General features: G+C 40.4%; 1 protein-coding gene across 4 annotated transcripts in view; it reads right to left on the reverse strand.

The window, feature by feature from the left end:
• The window catches only part of PCCA (propionyl-CoA carboxylase subunit alpha), a 343,861-nt gene that overhangs the window by 157,163 nt on the left and 166,102 nt on the right, over positions 1-20,596 (reverse strand). For all 4 annotated transcript variants that reach the window (XM_084844685.1, XM_084844684.1, XM_084844686.1 and 1 more), the window contains 2 exons: positions 7,273-7,416; positions 5,894-5,968 (listed from right to left, as the gene is read on the reverse strand). In XM_084844685.1, the coding sequence (XP_084700811.1) occupies positions 5,894-5,968; positions 7,273-7,416 (219 nt within the window). The remainder of the gene's footprint in view (positions 1-5,893; positions 5,969-7,272; positions 7,417-20,596) is intronic.

Below are 20,596 nucleotides of genomic sequence, written 5' to 3' on the forward strand. Positions count from 1 at the left end.
TAATTATTCTTGTAACTAATATTTTGCATCAAAACGGCTCTGTTGTGTAATCACATTATTTATGCCTCACTATACCCAGCATCCCAGTCCTACAGAAGGGATACTTAGGCACATGCAGCAGAAACTATAGAGCTCTTCTTCTCAGCTCCATAGTAATATGGAGCCTCTACCTTTCCTGTCTGCAAGACTTTCTTTTTTTGCCTCACCCTCATCTGTAGCATATTTTTCTTCTGATGATGCCATTCCCCTGAGGCTTTAATGTTTACACAGCTTTTTCCATGGCTTTGCTTTATAAGTATACAGCCACCATTAAAGTTCTGATTCTGCAACTCTCAGGGAGGGAGGAGGGGGCAAAACACACACACTAAAATATTTCTTTGAAGAACCTGATAGCTGTTAGCCAACAAAACTTACTATTGCTGTGATCTTTGTTTTCATATCCTAGTTTGATTTTTGCCGGAGAGGCACTGAGGTTATCCACATAAAAAATAAATAAATGACTATTTCTGAATAAATATTTGCTAGATAGTTACTCTTGAATTTTGGAAAGCACAAAATTGACAACACAAACAAAAATTTCAGTCCATTTAACACTATCTGACAATTTTAAGGAGAAAAGCCAAATGGGACCTGCTGGAGTGGAAGAGGTTTGACATGAAATACTATGCTTGGGTTTGGCAGGGAGGGGGGAAAGAGGCTTAGAAACTCCCTTCAATCTTCACCTGGGGGAAGAAACCCTTGTAATAAAACAGCAGCTCATCTGTCTGCAGCAAGGCAGAAAGAGGTCAACCCAACGGCTGTTAGGCTTTTAGATTTTAATTTAGGCAATTATCAAGGGGCCAGATGTAGAACCTCTTGTCTACAGTATCCACATGAGGTCACACTGATGACTTTATTATCCAAATGACATGTCCTAATAGGCTTTATTCCCTGCAATGAAAACTGCATCACAGTCTTTTTTCCTGGGGAAGAAAAAGATAAACTGTGCCTTCACAATAGTACGATTACATGTTCATTAATGCAGATCTCATAGCTGTAATGGCAGCTGTCAAGCACCTTTATTAGGAAAATGTCAAGATGCCTTAGAGATACTCAGTTATCAGCATGATGGTTTTAGCTAGCCCCATTCCATACAGGAAGAGAAAAACTGGAGGCACTGAAAGATCACAAGCAACATGGTAGACAAGGAAATGGACTGCACGACTCCCAGGCTCTGCATCATCTTCACTGAAAAAAAATTCTCACCATTACGTAGATGCCTAAGTAAAATAAGTAAAGATGGGAACATATCTAGCCTTCCATCTCCAACATAATATTCACAATCAACAGCCTTCTCTCCCCACAATTTCTAGAATATGAAAATTTATTTATTTATTTATTTATTTATTTCATTTCTATACCGCCCAATAGCCGAAGCTCGAAAATAGAAAACAAGCCTGGTAAGCCTTTCAGAAGCAGACCTAATTCACATGAATACAGGATTAACATCTTATTATGATTAAGACTCAAACTCCTGTAACAAAATGGTGGCCACTTTTTCAATTCCATATGAAATTGTTGCTCATATAGAAATTTTGTTCATAGGAAAACGTAGCACACCTGGGGCCTTTAAGGTGTTCTCTTATTCATTAAAGTGGATTGTCAATGAAGGTCTTCAAATTTCACACCAAGTACAGAAAAGGCCAGTATGGCATACCATGCTTGAAGTACCAGTCAGTACATCAGAATGTGTTTAGGTTTTCATATTGGTTATGCAGGATATCCAGGGTACTAGAAGGTTGCTACTCTAACACAAGGAACATACTGGTGGAGAATCTTTTTATTTATTCCATTGTTCTTTATATGTAGAGACCAGAAAGTCATTTCTGGTGCCATCTTTTTCTTTCTCTTCTCCCTCTTTCTCCCTCCCCCTCTCCCCTCCTTTCTTTCTCTCTACACACGCACACACACACACTTCCCACTTTCTACCTCCCAAAATTGCTTGTGGAAATAAATTGTCAAAGAGGGTAAAAAACTGACAGTAATTAAGATGTTTCATCGTCTTGTTTTAAGCCTAATTTCTCTCAGGTGGTAAAATGCAGTTGATGGCTCGCGATATAGATATAGATATAGTTTTCTGCAAATAGAAAATTAGATGGCTGGGACAATGCCATCTGAAATACTACAGTCCAGACAGCTTTACCATTTTGGTGAGAACTAGGCCCTGATTGTTTTATGCTAGACCTTATGTACTTTTCTTTTCTGTGATTGTCTTTGGTGAATGCACTTGCAAAATAAATCCTGAGCCAAGTTATGCAAATGCAGCATATTCCTATTATATAGCTCAAGCCAATAATGAACTAATTTTGTCCAGTAAATGATGTGGATGTTATAAAACAGACTTCTTCACCCTGGTGCTCTCCAGATGTTTCAGACTCAACTTCCATCATCCCCACGCAGCACAGCCAATGATCAGGGATGATGGTGTTTGTAGTCTAAAACATTTGGAGGGCACCAGGTCAAGGAAGGCTGTTATGAGCAAGAGCCACAGTCATAACCTTCTGAGATTTCCAATTTAGCCAACTGTCCACAGTTAGGACGATATAAATCTAGTGCATTCTGCTTAAAACCAAACCATTAGGGCAATATTTGAAAGATTTTCTTCATCAACAAACATAGTGGTATAACCTTTAAAAGTGTAGGTTATCACTGCACCATCAGAAAGCAATTAATTATGTTTGAACTGCAGGCAATTATGTTCAGTGGAGTATTTATGAATGCCTTTTGTTGCACTTTTAAATATGGCTGTTGAGGAGCCCAACATGCAAGGCAATAATTTTAAGTTCTAAAAGCAGTCACTGCCTGTCTGGCTATTTAATTAGAATGATAAAAGGAATGTGTGAGTATTTCTTAAGGCATTTGTGTTTAAGTTTCCAGCTGCCCACCCTACCCATAAAGATGGATACTACTGTTCAAGCTGAAACATCCAAGCTGCCCTCCTGAGTGCACGGGTTCTCTACAGCTGACGCTTGGCTTGGGAGAGAAAGTATGAATATGTATAATGGAGAGTGTTGCATCACCACCACAGAGATGAGTTCTACATCACATACACAAGCATCAAACCCAAGAGGTATTAAGTCTCAATCACTTCCACTTAATGCCAAATGTGTAGGAAATGATGGTAGGTAGCCAACTGGCGAGGCAGAACTATTCTTGCGCATGCTTCTCCTCTTTAATCTTTCCTATTACTTCATGCATGCCAGGGCTGAGCTGTAGCAGTAAACAAACTACATTACACTTTCATTAAATGAAAGAAAATATCTAGAAGCAAGGAACATAATAATAATGGCAAATAATGAGATTCATTTTAATGCAAATTCCAGTGTCTTACTTCCTCCTTCCATTACCCACTATCCTGACACCTCCAATCTAAAACATAATCAACCATTTTATATCAAAAACATTCCTGACAATATCAGTACTGTTATACCAAAAGTAAACGCAAACAGAGCAGCACACACACATCCCAGAAACACCCTATTATGTTCCGACAAATGAGACTCGTAACAAAATGTTGCACTGTGGAAGCTTTCCCTAACCTGGTAACCTCTGGTTTTGGACTAGAGCTCCCATCATTCCTGACCACTGGTCATTCTGGCTGGAGCTGATGGCAGCTGAAGCCCAAAACATCTGAAGGGAACTAGGATGGGGAGTGGTCCTGTGCAGTGTTCCAGTCAGCCAGCCATACCTTCCTCTGTGGCACTCCATTCCATTCACACTTGCAACCAGGATACACACACACACACACACACACACACACACAGTCAGTCAGCGTTCCATGGCCACTAATCATGTTCAGTCCTCACTGGGCTGTTCTGGGGATTTCCCCCCATTAGGCTTGTTTTCCCCTAAGGATTTCTGTACTTCTGCAAACCCCCAAGCCTGCTGATACCTCCCTCTTGTGTGTGGATGCTGCTGTTCTGACTGTGTAAGGGTCAATACTCACCTCTGAATTTTGGAAATAAGGAAATAATAGTGTACTATAAGGAGAATGCTAAGAGTTTTCCACTATACTGTACAACTTTCTGGATCAAACAGGGCTTTTTTAAATTGTGAGATGTTCCCAGTTGTTAGAATAATATCTTAATTTCAACTGTTTCCTGTCACTGTAAAAAGAAAAAAGATGAGCAAACACCATTTGCAAAAGAAAGCTGCACTATTTTTAACAAGATGGTGGGAGTACACAGAAAGGAAAAGGCCCAGCCACTCGATATGAGATCCTCAAAATCATTACTCTTAGGCTTCCAGCATAATTAAAATTTCTTCCCTCAGTACCACGATGGGCCACGTGAAACTATCAGGCATCTCCCACCCTTCATTTTCAATTCACCTCTCCCCTAAGCACAACTCCCAACCCGCCATGTCTACCTGACAAGTGACAGCCCAATCTGATTAAATGCTTGCAAAGGAGGGGACTCGTGGGCCTCCATGACAGGCCAAAAGTGATCACCATGGAGATACATAATTACAGCTGTCAACGCATCTACTGTCCTGCTGGCATCAATTTGATTGCTCCCAGCAATAATGATAGACAAAGCTTACTATGCACTCTCTTGCACCCAATCACTTTATCTATTCCGTGGTCCATTTAGCTGACATGCAACATTCGCACAAGCAAATAACAGCAGTAAGCAGAACATTTAAGGCATTTTAATTGTTTTTTTCTTTCTCTGGATGGCTCACAAGTGCAAATGTTATTACATAAAACTCCTGCTGCAGCATTAATTGAAGAAAGATTTGGTGGGACAAAGACTGTAGGGGGTATAGTTTGTCCATTATCACTTGTACTTTCAACAGGTCGCATGTTTAGAAAATTGCAAATTGCAAAAACTTGCAAGGGCAAAATATTTGACATCCTGTTAGCTATTACAACATGGTGAAAAACCTCAACCTGCCCCCAGAGTAATTACTGAACATTCTTCCTTAGTTCATTTGGGTTTCATTAAATATGCTTAAGATACATTCTCTCTGTAATAGTGGTGTTTTTTTATCTTCCATTCCATATCACATAGTGCCTGCTAAACCTTGACAATTTGTATTTCTGCTTTGAACACAGCATGAAGCCTTAAAGCCCAAGAAAGGGTCAGGTCCTCTCTAAGAAGCATATGGGCAAAAACAATTTAAGAAGTGAAATAAATCCTGTATCCAATAACATCATCAAATTTAGGATTCGGCCTGTAATCTTTCACCGTTTTTCCATGCAAGGAATCACGGTAAATAATCATATTCACAGATGGTATCGGGTTGTCATTTCACAAAGCCGACACCATGCCATATATACACACTTATTACTTTGACTACCTTGATTATACAGAACAGTAGAGATGCCCTTGTCCTTTTTGAACTGGTTGTTAAACAACTGCTCTAAACAGACAGTCTGCAACACTGAAATGTGTAATAATAACTTTTCATCAACTGTAGTAAATGGCATTTGCTCTTGAAAAACTTCAAAGCTAAACAAATAGGACCACTCCTCTTTGGGTCATTTAGCACTTTGTAAGGATAGGCAATTAAACATTTTCTTTTGCCATTTGCTCTTCTAGCTATAATTACTACTGATATATAAGCTGGATTATATAATGGATATTGCCAAAATTATTTCTAAAAAGGAGTATGTAGAAGACACAATATTTCTTTTTTAAAAAAAATCCATATCCCGTTTATTTTGTTTTAACTTATTTCTAATTGCCACAAGCTAATAGAATAACACCCTGCTCTCTTAGTTTACAAAAGGGTTTAAAGTGGCTGGTTTTAAACAGTGCTGAACACCTACAACTTTTACTGAACTCAATGAGATCTGTGGTTTCTTAGTGCCTGTGAAATTGAGAAACAAGGAAGCATCAGAATTACTTACATTGGGCACATGCAGTGGCTCTTTGTACTGAGACAATCTACCAATAGAGGGCAGACCAAAAGACTTGTAGGGATCCTGAAATGAAATTCAAACACAGGGAGGTATTAACTTTGTAAGACAAAGCACAGGAAACAAGATTAAGTCACTGGGAAGCCAACGGTTTCCTCCACTTTAGTTTTGGACCAACTATATTTTGTTTTCAAAATGACTTATTTGGGCAAGGATATGAATTTGCTTCTCCCATTCAAGTCATGGAAGGTTTGTTAAAGCTAAAACCTTCCTGCTGTGCCTTTATTAAAACCAAGGGCAATCTTTCTCAGAGAAGACACAATAGTAGGGGCATGGAAAGAGAACAAAAACACACAACACAAAAAGAAACCTCACAAACCTCACAGACAAGTACTTGTGGAGTTGCAGTCAAAATCCATTTTTTCAGGATCACAACCCAAATAAATCACTAACACTATGATATTTAAGGCACAACACACAGCATAAATGCAGACTTTGTGGTGCTAAATGCTAGAATGTTATAAAGTTTCTGTCCTCAATTACTGTGTTCAAATTCTCTGTTCAAGTTCCCAATTATGTATACTCTATTTGAAACATACACACACACAAACTATATTGGACACTCAGATATAGTAATTAATGGTAGTTCCAAAACTACTGGTATTACTCAATACCATCTTATGTTTGTTTGAAAGTTAATATTTTAACTTCTCTGTAAAACAGTTGTATCTTGAGATTCACGTTAAATGCTGCGTTGTGAATGCTAAAAGAAAAACACCACCATATACACTACCCTCAAAAAAGAAGACTCCAGAGCAAGACACTGTTCAAATAAAAGCAAGTAAACTGAATAAAAACACATTATCCAAACTGAAGGTAACTGTCCAAACCATTCTTATTTTAATTTTGAACTTAAAGTAGATAATAGTTTATACATGTCTTGATTTCAAATCTTAATAGATCAACGTGCAAAACCTCAATTGGTCAGTACTAAATAAAGAGAATTATTTTTAAAAATGTAATTAGTATTCGGTATAATATCCAGTCATATTGCAAATTTTTAGCTACACTTAAAAAAATCATACTTAACATCAGTTCATAAATAAGTTCTTGTTCAAACATTGTATGAAACTGTTGAAACATGACATGTTGTACAATACTCTTCTTCCAAATATGGTGTATAATTTCCCCATAATATTAAATAATGTTTGAATAAATGAAAAAAGAAAAAGATACCCCCAAATCCTGTTCAGTTATGTCATATGCTGCGGAGCAAGCTGACAGAAAAAAATCTGGGGTGTTTTCCTACACCTGGCATAACAGCTTCTTCCACAGCCATGCATCCTCCCAGCCGTTAATAGTTCTTTTACCTCAGCATATACTCGACATTCAACCGCCCAGCCGTTGATGGGAATATCAGCCTGTTTGTGCCTGAGAGGGTAACCCTTAGCAACACGGATCATTTCTTGGACTAGGTCCAAACCGGTAATGCATTCTGTGATGGGATGTTCAACCTGCAAGGTCAAGAACTGTCAGTCAGTAGGTAACAAAACAACTCTCACCACCCCAACCACCCCAATAAACAAAAATATTGAAAACTTGAAAGGGGGTAATTTACAATACTGGCTATTCTTCTTGTCATACAGATACACAGGAGGACAAGCCCTACATTCAAGACACATTGCAGAAAGCAAAGCAAAATATAATTGCAATGGCTAAATATATATCAAGGGTGTGTGTGTGTGTGTATTACTTACACACACACACACACACACACACACACGATATTTCATGATGAAGTCTGAATTTGTTTTCAAAATATTTAGAGGTGAGACTTTTTTTAAAAAAGAGATCAACTTTCAATCTAGAAATACCAAGTATTTTGACTGAAATCTCAAAGTAGCTGGCCGATAATCAACCCATTCTGCTACATTTAACATGGCATGTACAGGAGCAGACTACAATCTTCCATAGAACCAGACTAGCCTAAATCTCACACACACGCCTGCTTTCACTAACCTGTCCTGACAAGCAACCAGATTAGCGTAATCTTACATCAGTGCAGTGTAGCAGAAATGAGCAGATGGATCCTTCAGGTTTTTTTCCCCTCCAGACTTATCTGTATAGTGCTTAGCATGCACAATAGCTGAGCTGGACCAGTAGAATCACTGTGTGCTCTCAGCAAATAGCTGCTAACGGCTCAGGATGATGCTGTCATGGGAATATCCCTCATTCACAGTGAAACCAGGCAGGAGAGCAAGTGCACAAGTCTCTCTTGTTGTTAAGATAGATTTATATACATGTGTATTTAGCTCAACAAGTGTAACTTACAGCATGAAGGAATGATAAATAAGCACAAACGCCTTTAAAAAGACCAAGTTAAGCAATTAATAGCCAAGTTTTATTATATTAATAAGTACACTAACCAGGTTAGTTTTTTTTTTTTAAAGATTACGGAACTGCCATTTTTAGTTAAAATATTTAAAATATTTTTGCAGCTGAAGTCATATATCTTAAGAAATCCCGTTTCACAAGAGTTTCTCTGTTTAGAGTCGTTACACTGCATGTATTTTGTGACAAAGGAAAAGGTCACTGAACAAACTAGGTATCTTCCTTCAAGTACATTAATTGAAGGAGAACATTTTATCTACTGCAATATCCTTGCAGTGGGTCTTGCCAAAAAAAAAAGAGGAAAAGGGAAAAAAGGAGTCAAAATAAACAGAGGCCATCCATAATTAGCGCTATCTACATTTAGTTTTTCAGCACCATATTTTAAGACAGCCTGACAATGTTAATGACATCACTGAAATAAGCACTTTTACAGCATAAACATCACCACAAAATGGGGATTTGATTATGTAGTTTAAGAAGCTATCTCTTGGATTCAGTGCCAAACACATGATACTCTCCAGGTATGTCAAACTTTAAAATAGTACTCTTAAGAGACTCCAAAAGAATTCTGCATCTACCCTGCAACTGCAGCAATTCATTTCCTATCAAAACTTTGCAAATTATCATAATTCAGGGGAAATACTTTATATTCTCAGGGCTTCCAATGTTTTAAGTGTGTTTGAGATAACTACACCCTCAAAACCATGTTTTCAAAAACAACTGAAATCTTTGTTCTTTGAAATCTTATTTTAATTATTTAGTTTTATCATCCTTTTCCACTGAATTATCATCCCAATGTGAAATACAATAACCCTACTATGGAGTCAGGTTTCATTGTTAATCATCAAACAAGGATGAAACTCCTCCGGAAAGCCAAACATTTGCATAGTTTATTCTCAATACACTTACAAACATTTACTTAATCAATTCTTCAAAAGAAATCTTTGTCTCTGTAAACATTATTGTCTATTGCGTCAATACACTTCCTTTGTACAAAGCTGTTGGGGGTGAGGGGAGAAAAGAGGGCAGGGAATGGAGAAAAAGTTGGGCGTTTCAACAAGACATACACATTCTGCTGAAACAATATTTAAGCATTCTTATTGCTTAACTGCAATGATATACAATACATTTAAGATTTACGCATTTAGCATATCTTATTTATATTAAAACAATATAAATTCAGCACTGATATAAACCAGTGGTCTTACTAGGCTGGGACTGTGGGGCCTCAACCCCGAGTATATTTCCCAGGGCCCCAGTTCTCTTCCCCAGAGCCCCAAGTGTCCATTGATATCAATGGAAGTTTTTTTTCTTAGCTTAACTGCCATGCAGTGGGACAATTTTCAAGGGGGATTGCAGCTAGGGAGAGAAGGGTTAACCCTCCCATCTTCATATGCTGCAATAACCCCTCAAGAACCTCACATCTCAATTAATCTTAGAAACAAGTGCTTCCATTGGTGCCAGTGGGAGGTTTTCTCTAAACGTAATGGTCAATCACAGGGGATTTCCAGAGGGATCACAGCTGGGTAGGAAAGGGTTAACCCTCCCGTCCTTACGTGCTGTGCGCCCCACACAAATCCCCCCCACAGCAATTAAGTTTAGGGGGAAAGGTTCCATTGACACCAATGGAAGCTTTCTTTCCTAACCTTTTTGCTTGGGATCGGGGCAATTTTCCTCCAAGAGGTAAAGTGAGAAAAGGGGGAGGGCAGAAGGGAAGAGTTGGGAAAAAAGAGGAAAAAATGTGTTTATTGCTCTCCTAAAAGATTAAACAATCTTGGCAGGAGGTCCTTCTCCAGGTACAACAAGTATGTGTTAGATCCTGGTCGTGTGGGGTGGGGGGTGGGGAGTGGGGAGAGAGAGAAATGGCTCTTCTCAATCTTTATGTGTCCCTGCCCTGTAATGTGGTGAACAGAGAGGTGGTACTTAGTGTGGGGCTTCCTAGCCTGCTCTGTTTGTATCTTTCTCTGTGTAGGCTGGATTCGGATGATCAGAAGGGAAAAGAGGCCACAGTGGCTTCTTTTCCCTGCTCCACACATGCTGCTCACGTGCCCCTAATTACCCTCACTGATGCGTGGTTTGCCATGTCATCCGAACTCGGAAAGGTGCACAGTGGGGATAGCTTCCAAACCACCTCACACCACATGGCTTGTTATAGGGGTTACAGGATGGTTTGGAAGCCATCCCCCTGCGTACCTTGCCAGGTTCAGACAATGCAGCAACTCGCACTGTTTTGAGGTAATAAGGGAAATGGCGGGCACATGAGCAGTACGCACAAGGCGGAGAAAAGAAGCCACAGTGGCTTCTTTTCCTCCACTGATCATCCAAACCCAGAGTGTCACAAGTCCCTACCACATGGAGGGACAACTACAGAAACTGCAGACCAGAGAAAGGGAGAGAGCCATCCTTCCAACCCCCCTGCCTCTGCTTCCCTTATCTCTTCCAAGCTTCATGTCACCTCCATGCTGCCCAGTCTTTGCTCTGTCCTTCCCCTCCGCAAAGTGCCCATTCCTTCCTTCTCCTCTACTCTCACTGCTAATCTTCTTCCTTGCCCCTTTCCTCTACCTCCTCTGCCCCACCCTCCAGCACTACCCACCTGGCATTTTGTACACCTTCTAATAGAATTATGCATCACTTCATCTTATTTTGAATTTAATTTCTAGAGGTAATAATGACGAATGAATGGAGTAATTAATTGAAGGGGAAATGTTTACATTTTGGAGCAGGAACTGGGTGGGAACTGGGAAATGAATTGGGGTTGATCCTCTGATTTTCCCTTGGCTTGATTTTGGATTAGTACTCTGTCCAATGTTTGAAACTCCATTCTGGCGCAAAAGTTGCCATTTTAGTGTGTGTGTGTGTGTGTGTGTGTGTGTGAGGGAGGGGCTCATAAAATAGTCACTGTTTTGTTTTTGCTCCCCCTCCCCAATCATTGCAAATTAATTGTAACTGAAGAGAGACTATGGGCAGAATCCAATGGGGCACTTCCACCCCACTGATATTTTTCCGCCCCACTGACTGCATTAAGCAAATGGCCCTCACTGCTTCCACAAAAGCGATTTAGTGCTTCTGGGGCAACCCAAAATGAGCAGAAATGATCATTTCTAATAGGAGGCAGGTCAGCAGAGCTTGCATAAGGGAGATCTGGTGACCTGCCTCCTTCCAGAAACAAGCATTTCAGTTTGTTTCAATGCTTCCCCTAGGAAACGCTAAATCTCCCCTGAGTAAGCAGTGGGTCAAATTAGTATATGCAATTTCTATGCAGATTTGTGGGCCTTGGGTCCTGAATATTTTAAGTATCTGGCAACGCCCCACATATTTACTTACTTTCTGCATTTTGATGTATCTGTTTCAGCACTATTTGTGGCAGAGCTGTATCACATATATCCACAGATAGTGGATAAGACTCCAACAGAGGGAGCAGTCAGAGTTCTTTAAAACAGGCCATCTATGAGACAACCACAACTAGTGATAATACAAATGCTGTGAGGCCTGCTCAGTGAAAACTCTGCCTATTATTGAGTCAAAGAATGCAACCTACCTAAAAACACAGCATTAATCTAACACCAAGAACACTTTAGGAACTCAGGTCAAGGAGTAAATTGCATTTAGATGCTGTGCAAATCAACACAATGACTGACTTGTGCCAAGAAATACAAACTTCCCCTTAGTAAATATTTCTGCTATGTCCATTGGGTTTACAGTCCCGCTGCAACTAACATTGCCACCTCCTGAACACTCTTGATAGCATGGTGATCACTAACAGAAAGATGTCACAGCTTGATCATCAAACTGTATTCTACTAGAACAAGAGGTTTCCCACACAGCACTCAGCGATTTGGTTCAGGTGTAATGACAACCAAGGTTTGTCATTACATACCCAAGCTGCAGTGAGTCTTGGGTTCACACACTCCTCCCTCGCCTTCCTCCTTCTTTCATGTGTGAGGGTAAGAGATAAGAACCTTCCATTTGCTCCTGCAACGAACCTCAGTTTCCCATTTCATCCAAATATGGGAAATTGTGGTTTGAGCAAACCACAGGTTGTTAGCACACCAAGTTATCAAAGCAAACATCTAATCCTGGTTTAGTATCCTGGTGTATGAACAACCTGTGGTTTGCAACATTACATCATTTTTTGTGTTTTTAGAAGGAAGAAGAAATTATGGTTTGTTGTAAACTGTAAATCAAGCGTCCTAACCTCCACCCATCATAAGTTAAGGAGGGCAGAATGAGGCAGCCTGGGATTGTCATTATGTCTGAACCGGATCAGTTAATGAACTGCTGGAGCTACCCATCACTAAAGAACTCAAACAGTAGCCCACAGCACATCAAATGCAGAGCCAAGTTGCAGACATCTTGGGAACTAGAAAGGAAATGGGAAAGGATAGCATCCCAGCTGAGTGGGTGGTATAGCCAGCCTACTATTGCAACTCCACATCCTGCATGATGTTGGAACAGGCAATTCAAAGTCAGGAGGGAGGCTAATGTTATCCTTCTATCTTGAGAAGATACCACAACTTACTGATCAAGCATATCCTCAGACATGATTTTCCTGCTTTGAAGCTAAATGTGCAATCTTTGCTCTTGTAGCTGGTGCACTGCAAGTGTAGGCTATTCTCTCTCACTCACCTTTGTCAATCTCAAAGCATCTGGCATGGTCAAAAGAGTAGGCCTCCACAAGATCCTTGGGAAGACTGTTTGTGCAAGGCTTATTAATCTCACCTAATCCTTCCAAAACAATAGGCATAGTACTGTGCAGACATAGTATTGTCCAAAAGATCTACTTCTAATAGTGTTGTCATCAAAAACAGAGTAAACAGGGTTGTGTCCTTGCACCAACTCTCATCAGTATCTTTCATCTCAGTGTTCCTAAACTACATTTTTGACAGGGCCATAGTCAGTGGGAGGGGGAGAAACCTGTTTTCATGCCAGGTCAAATAGCGTGTTGTTGAATATTACTCTGATAAAAGTGAGAAAAACATAGCACATTTCAACTAAAGGCAGAGACAGTTTCCAGAATTCAAGGACGGTTTTCTACACATATACTCCCCCTTATTTCTCTTTCCTACCTAACCTGTCTTGTCTTTATTTAGATTGTAAGCCTGCTAGCAGACCTTCTGTATAACACCGTGCAATTACAGGTGCTTTATAAATAACAAACAAGATATGATGATAATGATGATGATGATGATGATGATGATGATGATGATGGAGGAGGAGGAGGAGGAGAAGCAGCAGCAGCAGCATTGAAATCACTGCATTCCTAGGACATGGTCAAAAATCAGCTACAGTCCACAAAAGATTATGTCACAATAAATTTGTTAAAGGTGCCATAAGACACATTGTGTTTGCTTTTTACGATAGCTTAGGATGTTGTTGTTGTTCAGTCGTTAAGTCGTGTCTGACTCTTCGTGACCCCATGGACCATAGCACGCCAGGCCTTCCTGTCCTATGCAATACTTAAACTCCGCTATTTTAGAGTGATAACCTGTCACTTGAACAGCAAATAACTCCTTGAATCAGGAAATCAGCCACCATTTTTGGAAGAATTAAGAGCTGTGCCTTGGAAAAAGACCAGACCAGCTATTAAGACAAAGCAGTTGATCTGTTAGTAACCTGCTACATGGCAGTGGGACATGAAGCACTACTACTTCAGAGAACGAATGCAACAGCTTCCAATTTTACTGTTTATGTTGCTGCCTTGGCATCCTCTGGCAAGGTCAGATCACCAAACTAGACATCCTTGCTCAGGACAGTCTATCAAACATCTTGATTCTTCTCTGATGTGTGCAGTATGTAGGTGACCCTTCTCTTTGTTTTTTGTTTTTTACTCTACTGTAAATGTGCACAGCCCCAATTTTGATCAGGACCACAGCACACCAGGAGGGGATGATTAAGCCTTCCCCAGCATCCCATTTGTTTCTTAAATTCCCCTCACCTCAGGTTTTATAAAGGTCTCAATTGGAGGCAATGGAGGCCTTTTTTTAACCCCCTTGCTGGGGCGGGGAGGGGGTTGATTTTGGGAAGCAAATGGCAGGAGCATCAGATACAAGCCACATAATTAATTGTCAGGGTGGAAACTGAGCCCAGAGAGCCCCAGAGCAGTTCTGATTCTGAGGAGGAACAGCCATCCGTGGGAGTGGAGCCAGCTCATCCCTCACAGGCTCAGCACCTGGCAGAGATTCCTCCTGCGGGCATTCCAGAGATAGATAGTGACCCAGATAGTGAGGGAGTGCGGGAGGGGGGCTTCTTAGACACTCGACGCAGACGCAAAGAGCGACGAGCGATGGAGGGCACGGAAAGGAGGCGTAGCGCCCGTTTGGCGCGCAAGCAACAGCCGCCTCCCATGGACCCAAGGGAAAGAGGGAAGATCTCTCCCTAGCCCATAAGTTCTGGGTCTTCAAGTGACTCTTTTTCAAATGGGGATCAACTGCCTGCCTGAAGCGTAGTCCACGCTGCTGTTTCTTTGCTTTAGCCGCTGGTGATTAGCATCTGAAAGAGTCATTAAGCTGTAATGGGATTAAAGCTTTGAAAAGAATTCCCTTTCGTCTGTGTCTTGAGTTGGCTATTGGAATCTACTGAGAGAGGCCGCCAAGGCGTTCCTGACATTAATGTAATGTGTGGTTTGATATCTACATGTTGGATATCACCCTCAGCTGACATTTTAAGAGCGATGTAAAAGTCTATTAAGCCACAACTGAAAATTCTAGAAAATGGTAAGACTATCTATAATAGGAACTATGACAAAAAGTGTGTTCTATGGTCTAATATAAATGTGAGCAAAAGAAACCTTTTGTCAGGAGCGCCCTAGCTGCCTTTTGCAGTCCCCTCCAATAGCCAACTCAGGACACAGATGACGAGGATTCTTTCCAAGGCTTTATTCCTTTATTACTTTATGACTCAGATACTAATCACTCGTGACTAAGCAAGGAACAGCACTGGGGAAAGATAGCAGAGTAGCCTAAGCTCCAGGTAAGGCAGTTGGTCCCCGTCTGAAGGAGAACCACAGGAAGACACTGAACTTATGGGCTAGGGAGAGATCCTCCCTCTTTCCCTTGGGTCCTTGGGACACGACCGTTGTTTGAGCACCAAACAAGCGGAACGACTCCTTTTGGCGTCCTCCATCTGTCGTCGCTCCCTGCATCTGCGCCGAGCATCCAGCAAGCCCCCCTCCAGCGCTCTCTCACTGCCAGGGTCACTATCTATCCCAGGAATGCTGGCAGGAGGAATCTGTGCCAGCTGCTGTGCTTGTGAGAGATGAGCGAGCTCCTTTCCCACAGATTGCAGTTTTTCCTCAGAATCAGAACCTCTCTGGGGCTCTATGGGCTCAGTTTCCACCCTGACACCTTTCCACTAAGAACTACAAGTGTGACACCTGCTGACTAATCTAAAGGGTTGGCCTCTTTAGCCACTAGAGGAAACTTAATTCAAAATTAAACTAACTCTCCCAAAGAGATGCCGCAAATCTATTGCAAAGACAGCCTGATGCCATTTATACAAAGCACACAATACCTCTTTATAAGAGAAAGATTACTCAACCCCAACCTATTTCATTCTGAACTTGCATAGTAAAGCTATTAACTAGGGGCAGGGAACTTGGTGCCCTCCAAATGTTTTGGACTACAGTTCCCAACAACCCCACCAGCATGGTCAACGGTGAGAGATTATGACATTTGTCATCCAAAACATCTGGAGGGCACCAGGCTGCCTACTCCCAGTCTATTACTACATAAACTTTAATGAAAAATGTAAACTAACTAGTGATGTTGCATCTATAAAGTGTTCCCCAAAATTGATCTCCATGCAGAACCAATATGCCCCTTCTTCCTCAGTGTTGAATGTATCAGAACATATAGATATAAACACATACACACCTCATATAATTATGGTGTTGAAGAGGGATGGGACTTTGAGATTTTTCCTTTTAATTTAACCAGGAGCAAGTAGCATGAACTATTCTATCTTGCCTTTTCTGATTCATTTTCAGCATATTTTCCTCAATTTCTATTCCCTGACTGCATGCCTTACTTTTTTGCCCCTTCTAAGTTTCCTCCCCTATTAACACTGCTAAATCAAAACTTAATTTGTAATGCTATACACACACATTGAAATAATTATAAATGTGCTTAAGAAAAGAAGTTTTACTGTATTCTGGAATGATCAGAGGTTCTAGGCAACGGATTCACTCAAGATCTTGATTCTAAAACTTGATTCAGATGTATTTTAAATTAATCTGTAATAATAAAAGATTATGTGTATCTCTCTGTAAATGTATAGCTCCAAACCATGAAACCTAGACACATGAAACTTGGCGTGCATGGTAAGAGAACCCTAGGGGTATGCACCTTGGGATTAATTAGTTTTTCAAACACATCTATTAATGTCCAACTCTGACAGCTGCGTAACTTTGCTTGAAGTTTTCCCTGTATCAATCTAAGGGCTATTCCAAGGGCTATTACTGTGCTAGTAAATATAAAATGATAAATCTCTCTCTCTCTTTTTTTTCCCCTCTCTCTCTCTAGAGAAATGTTGCACACTTTTCTCCCATGTGTAACTCATAATGTAATGACAAGCTTTCATTTTGCCGCTAAGATAGTCGCCTGGGTGAGAGACAATTGCCTCCAGTTAAATGGTCAGCTATCCAAGCCAAACCCTCCAGATGTGTGGGATTACAACTCTCATAATCCCCAGTCAGCATGGCCACCATGCTAGCTTGGAATGATGGGAGTTGTAGTCCCACACATCTGGAGGGTGTCAGGTTGGGAAAGGCTACTTAGACAGAGAAAGCTGAGGACTGAGCTAATACAGCTAATACATGTTAGGCTGTATTATAGCCCTGATCTTCTTCCTTCCTCTTCGGCTAGTAGTAATTTAAAGGAGGAGCCAGGCACACACACAGCCTGATATGATGTTATCCAGTCTGACCTAGCAGCCACCAGAACACTCTGCTGTGTTTCCCAACTGTTTCCTTACCTTCTTATCTGTCCCTTTAGCAGAGAAAAATGTGGAAGGTATTGTCACTGGAAGGAACAAGGAACTGTTCTTCCTTGGTAGGGAAATACTGCACAGTGTACTGGGTAGCTGGCTGGGCTTTTTTTATCTCTGTCCCAATGACTAGCAGTCCAGCACTAAGAAGAGAGCACCCACATCTGATTCTGTACCTTCAGACTCCGAAGGAACAGAGAATGTTGGGAAAGATGTAGGATTTATGATACCACTCATTTTAAATACTAGAATTGTCAATTAAATGATACTATCTTTAGACATGTGGTGGCACTGCCCTTTAATGAAAGAATTTGACATAAATTATTAATTTTGTTTAATAATAATGTGGATCTTGTTGAACACAAGTGTATATACACACACACTTGCAACATAAAATATTAAACTGCAATTCAATTTATTGTGATTCTTATGCTGGCATTGCACTCTAGCAAGTTCTTCCTCCATTATCCTGTGGCTGGCTTGTTCTGTACTACATTTCTTGCACCACTGGATGTACCAATGTGGAACAGGTCTTCCTAAAAGTTGCCAATATTTGCTAGGCAAGATGTGGGCATCCTTCCAGACTACTTTCCTCATTTTTTTTATCTGAGAATGTAAAGCCATGCATTCTTTTATTTACTGCATGGTTGATTTATTTTTATGAGACCCAACATTGTTGGGCCAACAGAATGCAGGCTTGCCCAGGCTGCTCAAAGCCCTATACTGTCCATATCTTCACATTATCTTGTGGACTAAGTATAGAGAAGAGAAACAGGATATTGTGCCTTCCTCTTCCTTCCGTCCTACCTGTACCCAGAACTGAGCAAGTGTCATCAGGCAAGGCTGCTTCACACATTGCTTGCATTGAATGCATACTTTCCATGGCACGTACCTGTGAGAAGGAACTACAGCCAGTTCTACCTCCCTTATATAACTATGAGTTTTATAAATATTCAACACAATACAACACCTGTTAAAAAACACCTGTGTCTGTATGTGAAGTAGGCTGCGTTGCCCATCATTGCTGTGTGTCTGTTAATCTTAATGGCACTCCAATGTTTAATTTGTCTCAACTCAGAGGGAACAAAATCAGATAGAATTTTTATTTTTTTGTTTAAGATTGTGCGATGATGAAAACAAGGGCAATCAAGGTGTCAAATCTATTAGTTTAAAAGAAATGGAGAGATGAAGCACAAGCCATGATCTTAACCATGAAGACTGCCATGAGGTCACTGTTAAATAAAAAAACTGTAAGATGCTTTAAAGAGGCTTCCTGTGCTAATGATACAGGAAATTGAAAAAGTGCAGCCAATTACAGGCCTTCAGCAATAATATAGTGGATACAGATATTTCTGGGTACTGTGCAAAGGCTGCAAGCAAATTAGCTGTCTAAAAATCTTAGTTCCTTAAAACATAGATATTACAGAAGGCAGAAGAAATCCACCAGATAAAGTAAATTGTAAATCTGCAGACCCCTCTGGCTCTAGAGTTAAATTTGGGAAAAAAAGCTTCTTGAGAATTACTAAGTTTGGCTCTTAATAGAAGGAAGAAAAACCTAGATGGCTAGTTACAAGTTTGCTAATAGACATAAAAGTTTGAGGGCTGGAGAAAAGTGACAGATCAATAGGGAAAACTGGTGATGAGACCAATAAAATTACTACTCACCAGCCTCAAATTGAAACACTAATTAGAGACAATACACAGCCAAGATAGAGGAATTAGAGAAATGTACCTAACAAACATTTAAATTAAAGGTTAGTACATTTCCGATAAACTTGGAAAGAACAGATCTTTTCAAACTGTCTCAATAGTGTTTAAATAAGCTTCCTAAAATTTCCAGCGATAGTGGTCTCTCCATCTGGAAAGCTTTTTGCAGCAATCTTGGCAGTTGCACATGAAATTGTGGAAAAGACACTGAGCTTGATATACCAGAGGACAATGGCTCAGTACAGATGAAACAACATCATCTGCTGTTAAGAAAGCAAGCAGCAGCAAACCCTAGGCTCACCCACTCCCTGGTCTCCATCCCTCTCCATTCGCACATTAGGAGAAAGGATTAGAAATGTCCAGTTCTGGTCTGCATTAAACCATCATTTGCTATTTCATCCAAATGTAGTAAACTATGGTTTTATACATACTAGAAGTGGAAGCTTCTAATCTTTTTCCATTATGCCCAAAGCAAGAGGGAAGAAGAGTATGAAGCATGAAAGCCTGTAGCTCACCACTGTACATTTCTGTAATGAACCATCATTTGTCATTACGTCTGAATTGTGCCAAGGTCTACAGAGCACATTTAACTTTTGTGTAAAGAAACAACAAAAACAAACCTGACAAAGAAAGGTTGGTCATAAGGATAGTTGGAAACAGTAGCCCATGTGTGAACTTTTATTTCTCTGGAGCTCCTTACATAAACTGTTGCATTAGCCTTATTCAAATTGCAGCCATTTCCTATAGTCCCATACGAGTCAACAGTATGGCAAATGAGGGCGCAATCCTATGCACAGTTAGACAGAAAAAAAGCCCTACAACCCCCAGTATGCCCCAGCCAGCTATGCTGGGAGTTGTATGTTATGGTGGGAGTTGTAGGATGTTTTTCTGTCTAAGCATAGGATTGCTCCCTAAATGTACTAAAACAGATAGTAAGCAGCTTCTAATCTAGTCAGTACTCATACAAGAAACCATGCACTCCCCCCACTCCCTTTTTTAAGTTTACTAAAGTGCTTATGGGTCTACACTAGAGCTGTACGAATTGTGTACCTTCCGTGCTGCTTGACTTCTGCAGTTTGCAGCCAGTGCTCTGTTCCGCTGTTCACAAGCCCCCGGAATTCTCCTCTTTTTTTTCCGCTCCAAAAATTACGAAAATAAATCCCTACCAACAACTGTAATTCTGGTGCCCAGCCATCTCCATGAGTCTGCGTAACGTCCATAAGAACTGCTATTTTTCATAAATATTTACGTGTTGTTGTTTTTTAATTGAAATCCTTCATCTCCATTTACTTTCAGCCAAAACACTTCTTCTTCCTAGGGGCTTCCAAAAAGAAGACTGTCTTAGGTGTGCCTGAGCGATAAACTATTTCTTTAAAGCAACGCTGTTTTAAAGAAAGAAAAAACCTTTTAAAATGACCATGCCGGTCCTGGAAAACAGCATTGCTTTAAAAAATAGTTTATCACTCAGGCACACCTAAGATAGCCTTCTTTTGGAAAGCCCCTAGGAAGAGGAAGTGTTTTGGCTGAAAGTAAAAGGAGACGGAGGATTTCAATTTAAAAAGAACACCCACAAACAAGGCAGTGAGCACAATTCATTTTTTAAAAAACCTTATG

Source organism: Heloderma suspectum, chromosome 3 (genome assembly GCF_057233095.1).
Source record: "Heloderma suspectum isolate Gila_16-S chromosome 3, 16-S_ref, whole genome shotgun sequence".
NCBI classification, from domain to species: domain Eukaryota; kingdom Metazoa; phylum Chordata; class Lepidosauria; order Squamata; family Helodermatidae; genus Heloderma; species Heloderma suspectum.